The sequence below is a fragment of the Carassius carassius genome, chromosome 29 (genome assembly GCF_963082965.1).
Source record: "Carassius carassius chromosome 29, fCarCar2.1, whole genome shotgun sequence".
In the NCBI taxonomy this organism is placed as follows: Eukaryota; Metazoa; Chordata; class Actinopteri; order Cypriniformes; family Cyprinidae; genus Carassius; species Carassius carassius.
The window spans coordinates 12,164,093-12,187,289 of record NC_081783.1 but is presented as its reverse complement, the minus strand read 5'-3'; the positions used below and the strand labels follow the sequence as shown (position 1 = coordinate 12,187,289).

The 23,197-nt window shown below is 38.7% G+C and overlaps 1 protein-coding gene, 1 long non-coding RNA gene and 1 other non-coding gene across 10 annotated transcripts; 2 read left to right on the top strand and 1 right to left on the bottom strand.

Annotated features, from left to right (window-relative positions):
* On the bottom strand, nt 1-19,406 carry LOC132109638 (BCL-6 corepressor-like protein 1). Of its 8 annotated transcripts, none has more exons than XM_059515890.1 (12): nt 19,255-19,406; nt 12,332-12,416; nt 9,659-12,238; nt 8,426-8,561; nt 5,674-6,120; nt 4,975-5,183; nt 4,456-4,725; nt 3,603-3,769; nt 2,358-2,503; nt 2,185-2,262; nt 517-691; nt 1-437 (listed from the first exon to the last, which is right to left on the bottom strand). In XM_059515890.1, exons 2-12 carry the CDS (start codon nt 12,335-12,337, stop codon nt 128-130), a joined length of 4,524 nt encoding a protein of 1,507 aa, XP_059371873.1. In that variant the 5' UTR covers nt 12,338-12,416; nt 19,255-19,406; the 3' UTR covers nt 1-127. The 8 variants fall into 8 exon arrangements, with proteins under 8 accessions (XP_059371873.1, XP_059371875.1, XP_059371870.1 ...); XM_059515892.1 differs by lacking the exon at nt 19,255-19,406 and adding an exon at nt 15,964-16,325; XM_059515887.1 differs by lacking the exon at nt 19,255-19,406 and adding an exon at nt 15,835-15,971.
* On the top strand, nt 18,582-20,202 carry LOC132109639 (uncharacterized). Its single transcript, XR_009424533.1, has 3 exons — nt 18,582-18,826; nt 19,483-19,574; nt 20,011-20,202. It is a non-coding gene; the product is annotated as an uncharacterized LOC132109639 (long non-coding RNA).
* Nucleotides 20,203-23,124: 2,922 nt separating this feature from the next.
* On the top strand, nt 23,125-23,197 carry trnav-uac (transfer RNA valine (anticodon UAC)). The gene has a single exon. It is a non-coding gene; the product is annotated as a tRNA-Val (tRNA).

Here is a 23,197-nt window from a genome sequence, read left to right as displayed (position 1 = left end):
GTGAGGAAATAGGACCTTTCTTGCTGATTCTGAACATACAAAGTGCTGGTACTGGTAACAGGCCATCGGACCCGCGCATGACTACGGACGGCTGCTGACGATCCCAGGAGATTTAGGGCAGGAGTTGCTATCGACTGCAGGGTCTGGTGTTGGGCCCTGACTTGTCTTCCTCATCTTCTCGGAGGAGTTGTATGGAGGAGCCTAGCAGTCCCTGTAGCTCTGGTACGCATCGCACCAGCTCCACCGTCTCCTCTCCGTCTTCGTCATCCGTCTGGAGCTCATCCGGAACCATGCACGTTTGACTGACGGAGACCTGCTTCCACAGCTCAGCCTGAGCGATGCTCACCACCTCAAACTGAGGGTACCGAGTCCGGAAAATACGTGCTGACATCTTAAGCCGCTTCAGCACATCCGCCACCAAAAACCAGTTACAAAACCTGTGGAGAGGAAACAAAGAGTGGCAGTTAGTTAGGTGCTGCACTGACCATGTTTGAAAGTGTGTCTGCTGTCACTCACCCCTGCATTAGTGATACTTGAATGTGGTAGCAGGGTAGGAGGGGATCGGAGGAGAACTCGAACACAAAACAGTCTGTATCAGTGTCTTTCTCCTTCACCTGCTCGCTCAAGTTGTCCACGCTGTCTTCCTCAGGCTGAGACAGTAGAAAGTCCCAGCAAGGTTCCTGTTCTGTCTCTGTATAAGTTTAAAACAAAGACAAAAGCAAATATTAAACGGTATGTTTACAGTGCTTCTGCTACCCTCTAGTGGGCAGTTTTGTCACCTAATAGTTGGATCAATTTCAGCTCGAATATTAGGGGAAGCTTGGACAATCAATTGGTCTTGCTTGTTATGCCACCATCATCTAGTAAAGAAAGAGGATTAAAAAAAATTAATACAGCAGGGTCCAAAAGTTTAATAACATATTGAATATCTAGGATTAAAAATTTCATTTAAATGTGGGAATACAAATTTTTAGGATTTCTTTTTCTTAAGAAACACAAATATCAACATTATCAGTAAGTTTTGTAAATATTAAATATAGAATATTCAAAACTATTTACAGGTCACTAATCAAAAAAAGACTATTTTGGAGAGATCAAACACAAAATGTCAGATTTTCATGCTTCTGCTGAAGAAAGATCTTCATGCTTCCGCTGAAGAAAGATCTCTCAAACCATGCCGTAGAACATGACCATCAGGTTTTGCACTTGTGGAGTCAATGGCATATCAAGTGCATGCAAATACTAATTTAAATATTAAAAATAATTTGTACTCTGATTGTTATGCTCACAGATATGTGTAATGAAATTACTGTTCATATAACGTTAATATAACTTGCTTGAAAAATACTTAATGACAAAAATGAATACAATTTAATACAATTAAAAAATACTGTTTTATATTTAAAGAAAAATCTTATTTTTGTGGGAACAAACATTATGATTATTTGACATTGGATTATTTAATTATTTTGATGTTCAAAAGAACATTTCAATAGCTGTATTTGAAATAGATTTTTTTCCCCCATAAAGTCACCTTTGATGACTTTAATCCATTGTTGCTCAATAAAAATATTCATTACTTTTAAAATCCTAGGTGTATATGACTCACTTCTTTCAGACGAATTATTTTCAAAATTGTCTTTGATCTTTCAAACTGTTTGATGCCACTCACATCAGTCCTTGAGAAGTTTAATAAAAAGCTCATCATTTAAAAAAAAAAAAAGTGTCTCACACTCTCTGGGGGGCATGTGAAAGCAGTTTCATTGGAATGACGTATGAGGTCAGCGTTGTAAAGGAGAATGTCGGAGGATTTCGATATAAGCCAAGAGGAGACTGGTTTTCCTTTGCTAAAGTAAGGAAACTTTGCTGAGCTCATATATCATTCCCCCGGAACTGCATCCATTTTACATAAGTGAGCGCAAGCTAGATTAAAGGGGTAATTACAGCCTGTGAGAGACACTTTTTTTAATGGATGAGCTTTTTATTAAACTTCTCATGAACCGATGCAGTGCAACACCCACTGAGTGGTGTCAAACAGCTTGAAAGATCAAAGACAATTTTGAAAATAACTCTTGACTGGATTTGTATGAAAGAATAAAGTCATATACACCTAGAATGCTTTTAAGGGGAGTAATTTATGGGCTAATTTTCATTTTTGGGTGAACTAACCCTTTAATTTCTTACCAAATACAGAACTACTGTAGAAATCCCACTGTAGTTTTGGATCTTGGTCTGTTCGTCCTTCTAAATCAGTGAAGTACTCTGTGGATAAATACAAAGACAGTTTTATTTTAAATACTAAACATTAAAGCTTTGCAAACATGTATGCAATTTTTTTTTCAATGTAGCCATTTTACCTTTGAGGAAAGTTTTCATTCCGGGACTCTGGGCTAGTTTAACTGCAGTCTGACCAGAGTAAGTTGCCAGTGTGGGATCTGCCCCATGATTTAATAGCATCCAGACGGCAGCCAGATTATCAGCTGCTACTGCATCATGAATTGGGCTGCAAAGATAGTAACAAGTTATGTCGAGTTCACACTGCACGATTTTTTAAACTCGTCGGATTGCTGTTGTTTTCACACTGCGTGACTATCTGGGGTAGCATTCAGTTGCTGCTGTGTTTACATTGCCCGATGGATCAGCGACAGGGGGTTTCACATTGCATGACTTCACAATAGGAAGAATCGACAGCTCTGTCTGGTCCGCAAACTACGTTTCACAACAAAACACATGCGAGAAGTGATAAGCAAATAGAGCAGGAACCCATGTGCTTCAGACCGAGTTCTCAAGTGAGAATGGAATTATAAAAAAAAAAAAATATATATATATATATATATATATATATATATTTATATATATATATATAGATAGATAGATAGATATAATATAGATATAATTGTTCATATATCTATTAAAATCCTGATATTCTGCTACAACTCCTCCCCGAACTTCCCTCTGCCCTGTGTCTTGGTCTCTTATTGGCTGTAGGTCATTGCCAATATAGTTTTTAATCAGAAATAATTGCACACAGCGTGATTGTGAATCGCAGGCAGCTGCAGATATCTAGCATGCCAAATATTTAGCAGGCGTCTGTGACATGTCGACGATTCCCTCAGATCGCATCTTTATAATTCACACTGCGTGATTGTCACTCGTGTGAACGAGCACTGATTTACCTACGGTTTCGGGCAGTGTGAACTCGGCATTAGTATCCTGAATATCCTCTATCTAAAGTTAAGCTTATTGTTACTGCAAATGGACTGCAATGAAAAAGGCAAGAGCTCTTACAGGAAATGGTAGGAGGAAGAATAGATTTATATGGTAATTGGACAAAGTTTGTTGGACACATTGTAGCTGTGGGTGGACATACATAATCTTATATTGTACAGATTCTGATACTAAAAATACATCTTCCAACTCTAATGTGGCCCATTAGCTATCTACCATAAAACTGTCATTAAACAATTAAAAAAAGCAGTAGTCCAACGCTGTCTATGGGGATGAACAGAACTTGGTGCCTTTTAGTTGAAATTAATATTTCAAGTAATAAATGAAGCATTGATTCTGTCTATATCATATCCTCAATGTAAGCCGCTGCTCACCGCGTTCCATCCTGTGCACTGCAGTTAACATCTGCGCCATGCTTCAGCAGCACCTGTACGATGTGCGTCCAGCCACGTGCACAGGCCTCATGTAGTGCCGTGTAACCCGCGTTATCGCGACGGTTCACCTCTCGCACATCCTTTTCCAAGCAATATAAAACCACATCCTGAAAATAAACATTTTCATATGTATAATGAACTACTGATCAAACAGTCAGTTACACCAACATCAGCAGATGTTGATGTAACACAAAAAAGTAAAAATATATATATTAAGGGCTAATCAAATTATTTAGGGTTTGCTAAAGTGGGGTTTGCAAGGTAACTACAAAGGGTTTATGAACTCATGAAAAGAGAATAAATAAATAAATTTACAAAAAAATTTTTAAACTAATTCCTTTTTTTTTATTTTAAAAACATATTTATTAGAAAACAGTTGTTAAATTACTAAAACATTAACTTAAAATCTGAGGGGATACTTTGAGTAAATATTTTAGATCAAGGGGTTCAGCTGAACAAAAAAATATATTAATATCTGCTGTCAAGCCACCAAATTAATATAATTCAAAGATAATGCATTACGATTAACAAAAAAATACAATCTAAATGTCTTATATATATATATATATATACAATAACATATATATTATATAATATATATATTATATAATATATATATACATATATAAATATATATATATATATATATATATATATATATATATATATATATATTTAATCATATTGGATTAACTTTATTGAACTTCATTGTCCACTCACTATAAATATTAATATATTTAACAATTACAATTTCAATGTCAGCTAACAACCAAAAGGGTTATGAATGCTTTACCTGGTAACCTAATCGAGCAGCTCTCTGTAACAGCGTCTCTCCTGCATTCTTATTGACAATAAGTCGACGCACTTCTGGAGGCACTGGACGGCTTGGAGTTGTTTCAGGGATTCCTGATTTCCCAACTGTTCCTTTTTTACCAGATAGTGGTGAGTTTGAATGCTTGGGAGAAGCATAAGGAGTAGTTGGGGTTTTCTTGGTGACTGGACCATCCTCATCTGAAATGAGGGGCCCTGTGCGTTTACCCAAGCTGCCTTTCTTAGTCTTGAGCTGAAACAAAGACATAAAGACAAAGAAAGTCATGCATGAATGATGTGACATTCAGGGGAGGGCAACAGTTACATGCTCCCGCCTAATAAAAACAGCTGTTGTAAGAAACCCCTTTACGATGACTCGAAATGCCACTAGGGGGCAGCAGAAGACTAACTGAACATATATACCTTTGTAAGGGAATAATCCCTTGAAATGTCAAATTTTAAGTGCTCTAGTCTGAAAATTTGAAAAGATGCTGCAGCTAACCTTTTTCTGGTCGTCAGTGTCACACAAGTGTTTACTTTTGAACTTCCTCTTCCCTGAGGGTTTGTCATCAGGCTGTGTGTTGGGTGGGCTCTCTTGAGGTCGTGCTGAGCCCGAACGTGTGAACAGGGTCTTCCTAGGGCTAATATCTGGACTGGGCACTTCACCGGTCAATGTAGCACTGAGACAAGGGTACACACCAATCTTCTCATCTGCAATGGCATAGACTGACATTTCAATACCAACCTTCTTGTTACATCATTCCTAACGCAGCATTGATAGATGGATGTAACGCCACTGAATAAATTGCTTTCAATCAAAAAGAAACTTCTGCTAAATAAGACTTGCATACCTAAGCCCGATTCAGACAGAAGCATTTTTTTTCCCTGAGGAGGTCAGGTAAATTTGTGTTTCATTGTCATACTTTGACCTTCAGACATTTAGTAAAACCCAGACACTGGACACTCCTATTTTAGTAAAAACTACACAGATTCTATTTTCAGTATCCTCTATTAATAGTAGTAACTAAAAGGATTTTTTGGAAGTTTAATACTGCTCCCCTATGGGAAGTTCATTCAACATTTATTTTAATTATGCAACACTCAACTGTAACACACGGACTAAATATCAATACCAGGAAAGGCAAAGACAGAATGACGTTCTCAGCAAAATGCTCATCAAGCCTCAGACATCTTTACTCACTAGTGGCCTCACCATCTTCCACGCCCAGCTTCTCCTCCTCTCCATCTGCCACCTTATCTTTCTCTGTGATGTATTCCCCGTTCTGATATTTACGATTCTTGCAGCGTTTCCTTTTCTTTATTGAAGAGGTGTTTCCACCCTCAGTGGGCCTTGCCTTGTCCGCATCCACCTCCTCGGGCAGAGGATTGATTCGAGGCCTGCCGCGCGGCCGGCGGACTGGTACAGGGGGTGGTATAGAGGGGGGATCGAGAGGGGGAGGAGTAGGTGGAGTAGCGAAGCTCCAGTCTCGGAGCAACGCTTCATCAGTCCGTCTGTGCCCTCGTCTCAGCCGCGGAGAGGCCTCCTCCTGGGAGTCTGATTCCTTACTAGGCCAGCCTGGACTGCTGAGAGAGCTTGAATCTCTGTCAACCTGAGGACTTCTGCATGGACTGTTCTCTGAATCTGTGACTGGTGACAGAATTCAGAATTTTCCATGAGAAACGCTCTGATATTTGGGAAACCGTTCCACTGTCTTTTATATAACACAAACACAAAAACATTTCACCCAAAAATTTCTAATCTGTCATTATTTACTCTTTTGTCACTTCAAACCTGTATTTTAACACATTGTGGTGAAATCTTTTACACAGGTCTTCTCCATACAAGTTTGCAGTGACCACAGCTGTTAAGCTTCAAAAATGAAAAAATAAACCCACCACAGTTGTACATTAGTTGTTTGCAATATTCCACTACACTAGCTATGTTTCCATCCTCCTATTTTAATGCATATTTTGGAATAGCAAAAAAAAAAACAAAAAAAACAATGCTGGATTGAAAAGCCAAGATGAATTCTAAAAATGTGCATAAAAAACTTGTGCGCACAATTGAGTAGGACAAACTTTTTATCGGATAATAAAAAGTGCACATAAACCATGATGGAAACACATTTACCGAATAAATCCCACTTTGCACATCAAAAAAAGTAATGTAACTTTGTTTGATGGGACGGGATAACTTGACTAACCAGTGAACTGATCTCATTGGACAGCACATGAAATGTTGTTTTGTTTATTCTAAAATGCCTGAACAGAGCCTGTCATAAAAGTATTTCTGTATTATTGTCTTAAACAACAATAAACAGAAATCCACCTCCAAAAGCAATGACTGCATTCATAGATTTTCGGCCTGCTCCCGCTGAGGCTCAAGTAATTCATCATATACAGTATGACAACTATTATATTAAGTGGGTACGTCTACTATTCTTAGTAATATAAACTCACCGGCCACTTATATTTAGGCATCTATATGTGATGAAGACAACTTGCTGAAGTTCAAACCGAGCATCAGAATGGGGAAGAAAGGGGATTTAAGTGACTTTGATTGTGGAATGGTTGTTGGTGCCAGACGGGCTGGTCTGAGTATTTTCAAAAAACTGCTGATCTACTGGGATTTTTACACACAACCATCTCTAGGGTTTACAGAGAATGGTCTGAAAAAGAAAAAATATACAGTGAGCGGCAGTTGTGTGGATGAAAATGCCTTGTTGATGTCAGAGGTCAGAGGAGAATGGGCCGACTGGTTAGCGATGATAGAAAGGCAACAGTAATGAAAATAACCATTTGTTACAACCAAGGTATGCAGAATACCATCTCTGAACGCACAACACGACACGTCGAAGCCTGAAGCAGATTGGCTACAGCAGCAGAAGACCACACAGGGTGCTTCTCCTGTCAACTAAGAACAGGAAACGGAGGCTACAATTAGCACAGCCTCACTAAAATTGGACAATAGGAGATTTGAAAAACGTTGCCTGGTCTGATGAGTTTCGATTTCTGCTGTGACATTCAGATGGTAGGTTCAGAATTTGTCATAAAGAACATGAGAGCATGGATCCATCCTGCCTTGTCTCAATGGTTAATGGTCCTTAGTACCAATTTAACATTGTTTAAATGCCACAGCCTACCTGAGTATTGTTGCTGACCATGTCCATCCCTTTATGACTACAGTGTACCAATCTTCTGATAGCTACTTCCAGCAGGATAATGCACCATGTAACAAAGCTCAAATCATCTCAGACTGGTTTCTTGAACATGACAATGAGTTCACTTTACTCAAATGGCCCCCAGTCACCAGATCTCAATCCAATAGAGCAGCTTTGGGATGTGGTGGAATGGGAGATTTGCATCATGGACGTGCAGCCAACAAATCTGCAGGAACTGCATGATGCTATCATGTCAATATGGACCAAAATCTCTGAGGAAAGGCAAAAGGGGGTCTAACCCGGTACTAGCAATGTGTGCCTAATAAAGTGGCCAGTGAGTCTATAATGGCAGTTTATCATGTAGTGACGATTTTGCTCTGTTCAACTTGTTGAATGGAAACTGTGATTTATACGCAAATGTTTTATGCAATATTCCAGTTCCCCGCACAGGTTAATATTGAATCTTTGGATGGAAACAAAGCTATTGAAAGTGAGCTGAACTTGAGAACCAAATCAGTGCATGAATTCCTTTGAGCTAGAATTCAAGAATCTAACCGATTCATTCACGAATAAGAGTTCACCTCACTGACTCTTCTTTTTTCATTCTTTTTTTTTTGTCCTCTTTTGTCATTTTTGGAGATTAACAAGCAGGGTCACTTTGACCCACTTTGACTTGTTAAGAAAAAGACCTGCATAAAAACACTTTTCTTTTAATACATAGGATAGGTATGGAATGACATGAGAGTGAGTAAACGACCAACCTATTACTTTAACTATGAGCTGGATTGGTACCTATTCTGTTTGAGTCGGAGTGCTCCATATTAGCTGGACAGTTTTTCCCTTTGCGAGTCTTTCCCACTACTTTAGAGGCTGAGCTTGTTCCATTTTTCAGCACACTTTTTCCAACTCCAGGCAATGCATCTTTCTTCTGATGAAGTACAATATGGGTTGAACAAAATTAAAACAGAACATTTTGTATTTCAATAACACATGCATATTTGGAATTAATTAATGGCTATTTAAGCAAAGCAAAAATTACACAGGAAATCTAATTGTCTATAAACCCATCACTAGCTCATAGTAGTAATACCATCATCTCTCACCAAGCTCTTTCTTTGGGCTTAGACTCACACAGCTCATTTGCACAGCAGACCGCACGTCACTAGGCTACTCTCACAATAATCACATGTGAACTATTTTAATTTCCTCTAGAATTTTCCAAAAAATGTTCCATTGTGTAGCTGAATTGTTTGTACTTGGTTTAAAACAAAGCAGACCCACAAGACTTAAGCATCATGTTAACATTAAACTAGTATGATTAAATTTGCTAAATATTACCATATACCCGTTTACATGGATAAACCACCAACTGGAATTACATTGAAAACTCATAATCAGAATAATTCCACAAGCACTTAAAAACTTAGAATAATTTTAACTCTTGTAATTAATAGGAGACAAGCTTCCCATTTCTGCTTTACAACCCTCTAGCAATGTATTGGTGTCTCAAACTGACTGACAAATCAAATTGACCGACTGTGGTATGAGATTCTGTCAATACAGGCTAACTTATTTAGAATAATCTGTTAAATCAAAGGTGTTTAAATTTTGGGTCTTGAACTGAGGATCATTGTCGATCAAGGGTGAAAATAAAAGTATATTATAATAGGGGCTTTAAAATTTCAATTTAGTTTTGTTATATTTCAGTTTCACAAAGAAATGTGCAGCAATAGCCCAATAAAAGGACACCTTTTCCTTTACTGTATGTCTTCAATCTCATTTGTTGAATCTCATTCAGTTGACTGAATCTTTACATACCTATTTTAAACCTATTTTTTTCTTATATTCTTATATTGTCATACATTTCCTTGTGACATTAAAATCACTCATGCCGTAATATCAGATTTTGGTCACACTCTCACACTTAGATTGAATAAGGAAAATGTAATGTAATCAATCATGGCTTATGCTATTGATACTGATCTATAAAAAAAAATGAACCACTAAATGTTAAACAAAGCTTACCTTTTTATGGGAGGGGTCCTTCTTGATTGGTAGACTGTTTTTATCTTTCTGCTTCTTAGTTACTGTCTTTTTTTGCACTCCAGAAGGTACCTTCTCCTTGGCAGGCTTTTTCAGGTTTTTCTGTTTGGTGGCGGATACTTTTCCTTTGGAAGGTATCTCCTCTGTGGCTCCATTCATTTTTGCCTCTCCTTCTGCTTCTGTGGTCTGGTTCTGAAGGAGGGATAAGGTTATCCCTTCTACCTGAACATGAGAAGAAATCTTCCTCTCTGATGCCTTCTCCTCTTTTGCGTTCTCATCCTCTAACTGTTTAGCCAATTTCCTTTCCTTCGATTCTCCTTTAATATTGGGAGCACTCCTTTTACTAGGGGTACTAGATTTCATTTTCTGTCTACCATCAGATGCTTGATATTCTTTCTGTTTTGCTTGTTTCTCTCGTTTGTTATCATTGGGCACAGGAACAGTTGTGATCTCCGGTCTGCTTAGAGCTGCTATGGCATCCGTTTGTGGAGAGGTTCTGTCTGACTTGATGACCTGTCCTTCTATGGCCCTGAATGGGGGAGAACCAGCTGTTAGGGTCTGCTGCAACGCGGACTCCTGACACCTGTTCTGCATGCTGGCTACCTCAGGCCTCTTGGATCCCACAGAAGACAGATTACAGTAGTTCTCACCAGTAAGCGCAGTGGTCTCGAGAGTTTTCTGCTTCACTATCGACTCAAGGTTAGACAGGGGGGATTTGGCCTTCTCCCACTTTTCATCCTCTACTTTAGTTGGGCTTAAGTGGGAGTTATGGAACAGGGCTCTCTCACAACCGAGGGTGCTCTTCGTCTTTGGGGCTTGAGTCACACTTGGTCTCTTCTGCAGGGATGTTCCTTGGGAAAGAACACAAGATGGCTGCCACAAGGATTTAACTGGAGGTGTGAACAGGGTGCCTCCCTTTCCACCAACAGATTTTTGGTGGGGCTGTGAATTTGCTGTAGCACATAAATGGGTGGATAAAAAACCTTGAGTTACTGTCGAGAGCTTTCCACCTTTATTATGCTGAGCACCTTTAATAGTAAATGGCGCTTTCTTCTCTCTACAGACCGGCTGCTCTCCTTGGTCGATGATGGAGATGGTTTCCTGTTTGGCAAATGTCTGAATATCTTCAACAAAAGCAGCACTTTTTCCATCTTTGCTACGTAAAGTAGATGCTAGAATGGGGCTTGCCACTCCTACATATGTACCAGGGAGATTATTCAAGGAGCCAGGAGATGAGCCTTTGGCCCAGGATGCGTTGGGTTCCAAAGCGTGGTGATTAGTTAGTTTTGAAGATGATTTCTGAGTTGCACCATTTCTTTGGGTGTCATATGTACTGGATGATCCAAAAGAAGCAGAATGAACCTTTTTTGGACCAGAAACATTCTTCTGATGAGACTCAGCAGAATGATGTTCCGTGGCCACCAATGGGCTGTTCTGAGCATCTTTAATGCTTTTTTGTCGCTTGGACTTTGCAGACAGATCAAGGGGCACGTCCCTTGACTCAACGGGGCAGGAAACATTGTGCTCCTCTGGAGAGGACAGAGTTTTTGGTTTCAGATACGCCAACGAGGTTTTTTCGGTACCTCGGTATGTCAAACCTTTTTCTACAAGGCTAAGCAGCCGACTCTGAGTGGTGATATTTGCAAGAGCTGGGCTGCAGCAGATGGCAGCAGTGGGAGAGATGGTGTAACGGGTTGGTGGAGTCGAGCCCTGCGTTGCTTGCGGTACTGGAAGGCCAAGAGCTGGGGCTGATACAGCAGACATTGTGGCTTTATGCTCAGCTCCACCTTGAAAGCCCTTGGATAAAGAATCACACCTGACTTTGGATCCTGAAGACTGAGGCCTCTTCTCAGCACCAGGTCCTCTCCCCACGGAAAAGTGATATGGGTATGTTTTGAGCATAGGTGTGACACCCGAACAAGAGCTTTGTGCTGTGCAGTCCTTTTGAAACTGGCTAGCAGTGGCTTCTCTCAGTGCTGCAATCTGACCTAACCCTGGTGGCAATGTGATCTTACAGAGAGGAGAAGAAAAATTGGAGGGGGGAAGGAAAGCAACAGGCTGGCCGGGTTTAAACAGCGTGGAGCACTGGAACCCCAAAGGAACGCTTATTACAGGCTGGGTTGGTGCTGGTGCATTAGTCTTCTTGTTTAGGTTTATACTAGAGTGAACAGAATTCACAGGGTCCTCTGCGGTGACATTTTTACCACAAGGCCACTGGTGAGTGGAATATATGCCAGAACTGTCAATCTTGCTTTTGGAAACCTCAGTCCGATCAGGCAACGTTGTGCTCATGGGATCAGTGCTGAACACATTACTGTGATGTTGGGGGGAAGGATCTAGGGGACAATGATTTGAATTGTTTGCTTCTGAGCAGACGTTGGGTATTTTGCAGTCTGTGGTTGCCCTCAGCTTGTTCTGCTGACTTTGAGGTACATCACCTCTAAGTTCAAGAGGCAGTGTCTGCTGTGGATTCCCCACCATGCTCTCAGACACCTGGGTAGGGGCACTGCTCTCTCTGCTCACCGTCCCTCCATCTCCTACATTCATTGGTGAGGGATCCACCTGATCAAAAAAACAGGGAGTTAAGTTTGACTTAGAGAGAAAACTGAAAAGATCATGAAGGGGGGGGGGCTATAACAATGAAACGTATGTTACCTGCATAGGCGTTTTCTCAACACATTACTCAGTGTGTGTGGACAAGTGACTTTTTATAGGGTTCTCCTCTGGTTAGTGTACAGTTCTGTAGTGGAAATAGATCGTTTTCAGCTTAGAAATTGAGCAATAAATTGAGCATATAGTATTATTTCCAACAATAAGTCAGAAGATTAAAATTAGACTTTTACATGTTTAAAAGTCTTAAATCTTTAATTTAACAGAACATACCTAAGCTATGATGTTGATTATTTCTTTAATATACTAATAATTGATTGCAGAAGATAAATGTTTTGTAGTTCAGCCAAGGTCAACTCAGACCTCATTAATTAAAATGTAAAATCTAGATTGAGTCTTATAATCTGCATTCATTAAAAACAGTTCAGCTGATTATACATTCACCTGACATTCTAACAACTGATAATTCTTCTAATAGGGTAGATCTATATGCATCATGTACATTACTTCAAGAAATGTCTAAATTATTTTGAGATTTTAAATATTTATTGTCCCCAAATTAGGGTTTTCAAAAATCCTTTTCATTTGTCAGAAAAGACTTGACTCCAAATGGCAAAAATGAACACTTCTAGAAACAAAAGATGGACATGCATGAGCTTTAATTATGATCGATGAGAATGTTTTTAAGATTGAGGTCTCTATCCCTGTAAAATGACAAAATTGACACTATAAACATGAGGTCACAACATCACTTCTCTTGCTACAGCCAGTGACATGAGACAGGCTGGAAACTTCCTGTGAGTAACAGAGGTTTCCTTAGTCAAGATGTCACAATTTCCTTCAGACCACAGCTTGAGTAGGAATAGATATTATACTTACAGTGTTCAGATTTAAATAACAGATTTTAAAAGAATACAATGATCTGCTGTTCCATATTCAAGCGATTAACATTTGTAATTATACATTTGCAAAAAACTGTCATCTTCTGCTGTAGGAAAGACTAAATTGTGAAAAGGCTGAGTTTGACCTGTGACACTCTCTGAGTTCGTAAGTCAATTTCAAATATGTAAGGGAGTGCCAAAACACTAAAAACTCAGTTAAACTGAGACGAGCAAAACCTCAGCCTCCACAGCTGAAGGCACAGTTTTCACAGTCTGCATACTCTAAATCCCCCCTTTTGAAAGAAGCAGAGGACCCAATACTGATCAGATCCCAAAACCTCACACAGCGCAATGGAGGAAAATGGCAAAGATTGAGAATAAAGGATGCAAGGCCATACAAAAGTTGATGCTGGTTTTATGCTGGCCTCATTACCTCAGTGGGACAAACTGCAGTAGATCAAGACAACATCAACAGAGCAAGAAAAAAACAGAGCAACCATTAATGTGATGCATGGTCTAACATAGGCGCTTTACTCTTTACCGACATTAGATAAAGGCAAAGCATCTCATGTCCACAGTCACAGAGTGTGCGTTACTAAAATGTTTGCTTATAATGAGGTGGTCAAGCTGTGATTTAATCTAATTCCAGTAGCGCTGTGTGTCAGGCCTTGCAAAACTCCTATCAGAGACCAACAGATCAAATCAATATACAGGGTTTCCACACTTTTTGTCAAATTAATTTACATGACGTTTACAGTCATGCATTATTAGTGCATATGGATTTATTTAAAGATTGTGGTGGTAGATTTCCATGTCAGATAATAGCTTTTTCAAATTAATAGATTTAAATCATCATAATCATTTTTGTACAATATGGCTGTCTATTATGGTTTTACTACATATAGGCAATGTGATATTAAAACTTAAACTCGCTATATGTCCATGACTTTAACTCATTTTAATGACTTTGCCATATAGCTGGAAATATCAATTACAATTCCTTGATATTTTCTGGATCTTCATGTTGGTTGAAACCCTGAAAACAAAATCGAACTGAGAGATCTGAACTCGAATTGAAATTGCACATTGTTAGATTCGAGACGAATTCATCCCAATGTCTCTCGAGGTTATGCTCTTAATTTAGAAAGAATGACATGATTGAGAACAGATATTACTTCAGAAAATCAAACTGCATACATAACCATCACAATTAACCAAATCTAAATATCTAAGTCTCAAATCCAAACAACATAAACATCGTAAACTCTTGATCGCATCAGAATACAGGTGAGCGCATGCAGCTCCGCATTGTCGATACAGGTGACAGCTGTCTTAAAATACGAACTGCTTATCTTTCTGACTTCAAATGAGATTCAACTGATGTCGATGCACTTAAAGTACCTGTCTAGAATAACCAAGCCGTATAGGCCTTTAGCGAAAGTCTGATGATTGGAAAGTTTATGATGTGTTATACCCGTGATTATATCTGCTGCTAAAGATAGAACCGATCATTTTCGTGCAGACATTTTCATCATCAGGCATCTCAATTATTGAAAACGCAGGAACAGTGGGAGTGAGAGATCGTGTTTTTCTTCAGCCCTCGTTCTTTTGAACGGGGTTACCAGCGCAATGATAAACGGAGTCGAGGAAATTAGCATCGTCTCTCCTCTCTAGACTGGAGCTCAGCACACTCGCGGTCTCCAGGTCAGTCTGCCGGAGCTCCGCAGCCCGGAGCTCATAAATGCACAAAGGAGGAGGATGCAGAAAAGCAGTCGATGACCAGCCCGTGTCACGTATCCACAGCAAGCGTAATATCAGGATAGAGCATCATCCTAAAACAGAGCAAAATGTTTGTTTCTCCGACCAACCCACTCGCTTGTTCTAGCCGGAGCTACTAAAAAACCGTAACACACAATACCAGAGCCTCTCAGGTGACACGAAACGCCTGCTGAAATGGGAGTCAGTGATAAATATCGCCGATGTTCACCCACAAAAACAACCAAATGTAGGTCCCGCGATCGTAGATTTGCCGAGACAGACGTTTTCTTTCGCAGAAAGAACCGAAAGCCTACACGGTCCGTGTGGCCACAATGTAGTCAAACTAACCGACGCGTTAACCGAATCCTGTCAAACTATGAAGTGACCGTTGGTTTTTCGCCAAGCGCGTGCCAAGCTATGACGTCTGAATTAGAACTCGAGACAAAATACACGGCCAGAGAAATGTCACGCGCACATTTAGGTTGGATGAGATCTCGCTCGCACGGAAACATCGTACTTTGGCTGTCTCTCTCTCTCCACGCTGCCCTCGAGGAGTGTTTGGAAACTAATAGGGTCGCCGACTTTTCCCGTACGCTCCTTATTATTATCGTCACTCGTGCTGCGTGACACGCGGGGAGAGCGTTATTTCGTACGGAGCAAGGTGTACGAAACTGAAGGAACGATTTTCAGATCCCTGCGCAGCGAAGTCTCCCTTCTAACAACTCAGTCTGCATTACTCTGCTACCGTACGACACAAAATGTTTCCATAGCGGAGCAGCTCTCACAATCAAACTGTTATGACATGCCACAGCCCGAGAACCGACTCCTTCGTCTATGCAACACCGAATAATTCCAAAAGGCAATTAGCGAGCCAAATAACGATGTCAGATTGTACAAACGTGCACCAACCCGTTTGACCGACATTTGGAAGATGTTCGCGCATCAAGATAACGGCTTTAATCCGGTCTTCCGTTCTTGTCGCTGGCAGTACACTAATCTCGACGATTCTCGGTTCTGAAAGTCCGGGGGGGTTCGTACCGTATCTCTCTGTCTCTGGTCGGGTGGGAGAGAGAGAGGGGCAGATGGAGCCGAGCTCGTGTGGGAGTTGTAGTGCTTCGACATCCACGCCCTGACCGCGTTCGCCCTGAGAAGGGAGGAGCGAGGACTGCAGGTCCCACCATGCACCGCGCGACTCCAGCCGCTCAAGGGGAAAGGGGATCGCAACGGTGCGCTAAACTGCAAACCCTACCCGAGTAACAAAGTGAAAATACATCCTCTATCTCAATTAAACCGTTGCTCTCGGACCCAGCACGCGAGGGTCGCAAAGGAGCACGTGCGTATTTGTATTATCTCGCTTTCAAATTCTCACACGTGGGCCGGCACAAAAAGAGTTGAGACAAACATCGCAGCGGAATTAATAAAAACCCTGCTCGGTCTCGAACTGTTTCGATAGAGCCACGTGACTGATGTCCACTACAAGACAGACGAGGATCGATCGTCAATAGTAGATGCACATGAAGATCCTCACTAAAGGTGCACACACTGATGGGTCGAGGTGTTTATATTTTCAGACTAAATTAAACAGATTCTCAATATGAGAAGCCCCGACTTCTTTGTTTAAACATGCTGCATAACACAAGAAGATCTTTAACACAAGAGTTCAATTTAAACAATATCATATAGCCAAATCTGTTATAGGTGAATGGGAAACATGCTTAAAAGATTGTGGGATCCTCAGGTGGATTTACACTTTTTAAACTTCTAAAAGCCCACCACTGACCTTCAACTTTATGCTTATTTGCCAGGTGACAACTAGCATCAGCTGTTGCAAAATATCTCTGGAGCTTCAAAAGTGCTGGATTGTTACTAGGTTACTCTTTAGATGATGTTGAGCAAATGTTATTGTTATTTTTTCCTGAAACATCTGTGAATCCTTTGAGTATCTTAGCAGTTTCCCTAGTTTGACGTCTAAACCATGTCGCTTATAAGAACAAAAGCTTATAAGAATGAAAAGCTTTGTTTGATTATTACATGCATAAAAAAAACAACTCAAGACATACAAGACCCACCTTGACATAACATCATTAGAAATAAGTTCATTAGATTTGGTTGAGCTCATTAAAATGGCCTGGATTAAATTTTTGACATTCAGATATGATGAATTCAAGATTTATTTCTAATTGTTATGATATTCTTAAAAAAAAATCATGCTCTGAAAACAAGAAAACTGATCATAAAGGTTTCCCTTTTAAGTAAAAACACAGGCTCTTTAAGGATATAATGATAACATCGTTCCCCTGTGTATCTATAAACTCTGTTCTTGTCATATTTCAAAATTAGGTCAATTTAAGATATTTTTTTTCTTTTGCTTGTTGTGGTTATCTCAAAATAATCAGTGACTTTTTCAGCAGCTATGCACAAACAATCTGGGGTTATCTTCCTTGTATCAAGACAAGACAATGGGCATGATGATAGCTAAATCAGGTCCATCAGCTGTCCAGTAGCCATTTGCTGGCTTCTTTGATCTTGGATTTAACAAGCAACCCTTAGTTTTCAGCCTCAGACACTGTGCATGGTAAGATACACAGTGTGATTCAACCCTTTCAGCCAAACACTCTTTATTATAGTATTTTTTCTGCTTTATTTAAGAATATGATATTCACACAATTGCTTGTTCACAAAATATAATATAAATGCACCAACATCATGAAAACATGCATGCAAAACTGAAAATATGACTATATATTCCACAATTTGATTTTATATTCCACCAAACAAAACAATAACATCCAACGGATTTAAGCATCTTTCAGAGCACCACAGTCAAATGACGAAACTGAATCACAATATTCATAACTTGTGGTCCAACCTTTTTTTAAACCCCGGTATTGTCTGTACATAAAAATGGCTATAGTGTTCAGAAACCAATGTATTGGACTGTCCTCGTCTCAGTTATTTCTCCTGATGAAGTCTTACTGAGCAGCACAAGATTACACATTGACTCGCAAAGTTACCTCAAACTGCCATTTGAATGCATTTGGCACCGGAGATTCGCCAGACCATGACATTATGATTGAATGACTGCGTGCAGCCTATAATCCGGTGAGGTTCTGTTCAATTAGGGGACGCTCATATATTTGATGATTAGAATAAGAATAAATAGACCTTTATTCCGACAGAAAAATACAGCGAATGACACTTGCATCATCATCAGACAATAATATCACACAAATTTCCCTTATTGCTCCGCCTGAAACACATCTACGCAAACAGATGTGAATTTTAACATTTTGAGCCGATGACCTATTTTTGTCATAACTGCTCCGATGCAAACTGACTCCATAGACTGCGCTGAGAGCATCACGTCTTCTTAAGGCTCTAACAGTGATGTTGCCATAAAATACGGAGTATTAATTATGACTGCAATATATGAGTAAGGCAATTATATCAGACAGGCGCAGTCAGTGCAACGAGGACTAATTGCATTATTAAAAGCTAAAATATTGTAAACAAGACGAACGTGCCACACATGCTTCACACGTGAATGCACCGTATCTATCTATCTATCTATCTATCTATCTATCTATCTATCTATCTATCTATCTATCTATCTATCTATCTATCTAGCATGAAATCTGACACATCAACGCGTTACCATTAAGGAAAGGCCTATTGAGAGACACTGAAAAGTTTTACTTGATTAGTCTCAATTTCCAGCCACCATTAGCTGCTTTAAACAGGCCCGAGGTGACTACAAATGAGCGTCATCGCTTGGGCAATATTTACAACTTAGTTTCAAAACACAATTAAAAAGAACTTGCACGGGAAATGACAACAGAAAGGCCGTGCAACAGTGCAAACTGGGGTGTCTGACCGGGAAATGCTCCACTGCATGACTGATGTAATGTCGCAAGGGTGGGAGAGAGCACATGAAGTAGGCAGGTTGAGGGGGATGCAAAAGATATCCAAACTTATTGCACCGTGAACTAACGCGTATTTGCGCGATGCATCACTTTTCGTAGGCCTTAACGCACATGATGACATTGGCTGTTGTGATCGCGGGCGGTCAGTTTAGGATACAACATTATCCATATTATTTTAAAATGTTGCCGCATGTTGTCTTTGCATTGTATTTATCCATCCAACCTTTTCGGATAGTTAGATCTCGTCATGACAGGATGTTAGGACTTTGATGCACTCATGTACAAGTGCAAAGTTTAGAGAGTTGACTGTCGCCCTCCATTGCGTTGTGCAATGCCCCCTTTAATGCCCCCTCGCTCGCCAGTATAGCGCCTTTGTTATTAATCGCATGGAATCGCACCGCCTTACCTTAACGGCCCCAAACTGTTTTCCTATGCCTGTGAACTTGACGTTTTCATCCAGATACAGGGGGAGGTGCCTATGCCTGTTGTTTTCGTTACCGTCCGATAGTATGATTCAGTGGAGGATTTAACACTGTGAATTTTGGGTTTCTCCCCGCGATCTTCCCTCATCGCCGCAGCAGCTGGGGAGGAAAATCGCGCACGCTGGGTCCTAAAGCCGGCCTCTTTCCCACAGGTGACCAGGCTCCGTAGCCGCGTGCACTGGTTACGAGCTACGCTCCTCTGGCTTCCTCCGGAGTCCTGTCTGTTCAGAGCTCCTGCAGACAGGTAAACAGACTTGACTAAAAGATTGGACACAATTTATGAGTTGATGCATTTCTAAGATTTTCACATGCAGCGATTTATTTATAAAATTTAAGTCTCTGACGGCTTTCATATCATATGTGATCCCTTTGTTTTTGTTGTTTTTTTTTGTTTTTGTTTTTTTGCGTACAATTCTGAACGTCAAATAACCATGTAAGGAACTGCATTGTGGTCCAGATGCGATAGATTATAGACTGGGCCGATAGGGTCACAGACTGCCAGGGGCCTCCAAATGAGCTAGATAAAACTAATAGAGAAATTAAATAAATGAAGAAATCTGAACCAGAATATTTTATAGCAGCTTTAATGTTGTTGTGGTACCTCTTTGCAATGTTTTACATAGTCTACATTATGTGTTAATATTGTAGGATAATTGCAGCTTTATTTTTCTTTTTTACAGTGCAATTTCTCATTATATGGACCTTACATCTCACATCTGCAACAAGATGGAGCTTACAAAGAGGTTCGTTTTTAATGGAACTGTACCTGCTATGTTAAAGAGGTTCTTGTATTGATACAAACAGCAGCCGCTATTAAATAGTGCAGCTATTTATTTACAACTAACAATGGCATAGACTTAAGTTCCAGGGGGGGGAAGCAGTTAGTGACTAATCGTCATTTTGTGTGTGTGTGTGCATTTGAGACTGCACTATCATAGCTTATTCATGCTATAAAATCAGAGTCTTAAGGGGAGTGAAACTTTGCACATTACATGGGCCTGTAGTAGCAGGGTAATTGCTTATCTTTCAGAAACTGAGAGACATTAAAGAATTCAAACACTGGGGGTGTAAATTTTCCACTTCTTCACTCTGGCCTACCAAGCATTTTAATCTTTATACAGAACCCCTAATGTCTAATTACCTTACATACAATATATATAAGCCATATATATATATAGTAACCTGGAAAAAATGGGGGGGGGGGGTCAAACCTTTGTTAAACTCTTCAAACATAAACTCTTTTTTCAGAAAAAGCAGCCAAAATATCATAAATATCTTTCAAAAGAATGCTTATGGTAAAATGAGAAACAGTGATGTGATTTTAATTAAAAAGTGCATCAAGCTTTATGCACCCATTTTGCCCAAAGCAATGTAATGAAGAGAATATATTGAGCTGTTTGCATATTAACCCCACAATGTCATTGAAACATTCTTCTGAAAATATCTGAGGTTTGATGTCTGGTTAATCCTGATAGATAGATAGATAGATAGATAGATAGATAGATAGATAGATAGATAGATAGATAGATAGATAGATAGATAGATAGATAGATAGATAGATAGATAGATAGATAGATAGATAGATAGATAGATAGATAGATAGATAGATAGATAGATAGATAGATAGATAGATAGATAGATAGATAGATAGATAGATAGATAGATAGATAGATAGATAGATAGATAGATAGATAGATAGATAGATAGATAGATAGATAGATAGATAGATAGATAGATAGATAGATAGATAGATAGATAGATAGATAGATAGATAGATAGATAGATAGATAGATAGATAGATAGATAGATAGATAGATAGATAGATAGATAGATAGATAGATAGATAGATAGATAGATAGATAGATAGATAGATAGATAGATAGATAGATAGATAGATAGATAGATAGATAGATAGATAGATAGATAGATAGATAGATAGATAGATAGATAGATAGATAGATAGATAGATAGATAGATAGATAGATAGATAGATAGATAGATAGATAGATAGATAGATAGATAGATAGATAGATAGATAGATAGATAGATAGATAGATAGATAGATAGATAGATAGATAGATAGATAGATAGATAGATAGATAGATAGATAGATAGATAGATAGATAGATAGATAGATAGATAGATAGATAGATAGATAGATAGATAGATAGATAGATAGATAGATAGATAGATAGATAGATAGATAGATAGATAGATAGATAGATAGATAGATAGATAGATAGATAGATAGATAGATAGATAGATAGATAGATAGATAGATAGATAGATAGATAGATAGATAGATAGATAGATAGATAGATAGATAGATAGATAGATAGATAGATAGATAGATAGATAGATAGATAGATAGATAGATAGATAGATAGATAGATAGATAGATAGATAGATAGATAGATAGATAGATAGATAGATAGATAGATAGATAGATAGATAGATAGATAGATAGATAGATAGATAGATAGATAGATAGATAGATAGATAGATAGATAGATAGATAGATAGATAGATAGATAGATAGATAGATAGATAGATAGATAGATAGATAGATAGATAGATAGATAGATAGATAGATAGATAGATAGATAGATAGATAGATAGATAGATAGATAGATAGATAGATAGATAGATAGATAGATAGATAGATAGATAGATAGATAGATAGATAGATAGATAGATAGATAGATAGATAGATAGATAGATAGATAGATAGATAGATAGATAGATAGATAGATAGATAGATAGATAGATAGATAGATAGATAGATAGATAGATAGATAGATAGATAGATAGATAGATAGATAGATAGATAGATAGATAGATAGATAGATAGATAGATAGATAGATAGATAGATAGATAGATAGATAGATAGATAGATAGATAGATAGATAGATAGATAGATAGATAGATAGATAGATAGATAGATAGATAGATAGATAGATAGATAGATAGATAGATAGATAGATAGATAGATAGATAGATAGATAGATAGATAGATAGATAGATAGATAGATAGATAGATAGATAGATAGATAGATAGATAGATAGATAGATAGATAGATAGATAGATAGATAGATAGATAGATAGATAGATAGATAGATAGATAGATAGATAGATAGATAGATAGATAGATAGATAGATAGATAGATAGATAGATAGATAGATAGATAGATAGATAGATAGATAGATAGATAGATAGATAGATAGATAGATAGATAGATAGATAGATAGATAGATAGATAGATAGATAGATAGATAGATAGATAGATAGATAGATAGATAGATAGATAGATATCAGCAACCACAGGCCTAACAAAATTTCTAGTGTTTTAATTAGTTTCACACAATGCCCTTCACATCTATTTTATGGTTATTTATTTTATCAGTGGATTAAGCGTTTTTTTTACGTTACAAATAAAAATATTAAGAAGTAAGAAAAGAACCATTTAACATTTAATGCAATTTATACTACAAAGTTGTCTTCCACTTTGAACAGACTCGGCTCGGGATGACTTTGGTTCCCACATGACGCATGGCGCTCTGACCCCACGCTGAATGCGTGAACTGAGATGCAAAGGCAAGTAACCACCGATAGCAAGTGTCCAAGTGTGAAATGATAAGAAAACGGAGCCGAACTCAACAACACGTCCAAACAAAGGCTCTTATGCTTTGTTAAATTCGAGGTTGTGGCTTAATTTCATTTGTGTAAACGAGACCGGCCAGTTTGGTGGTCAGTGTGTTTTTTGCCTTTCACACAATCTGTGATATACAAGCGGTTCCATAGTGTAGTGGTTATCACGTCTGCTTTACACGCAGAAGGTCCTGGGTTCGAGCCCCAGTGGAACCA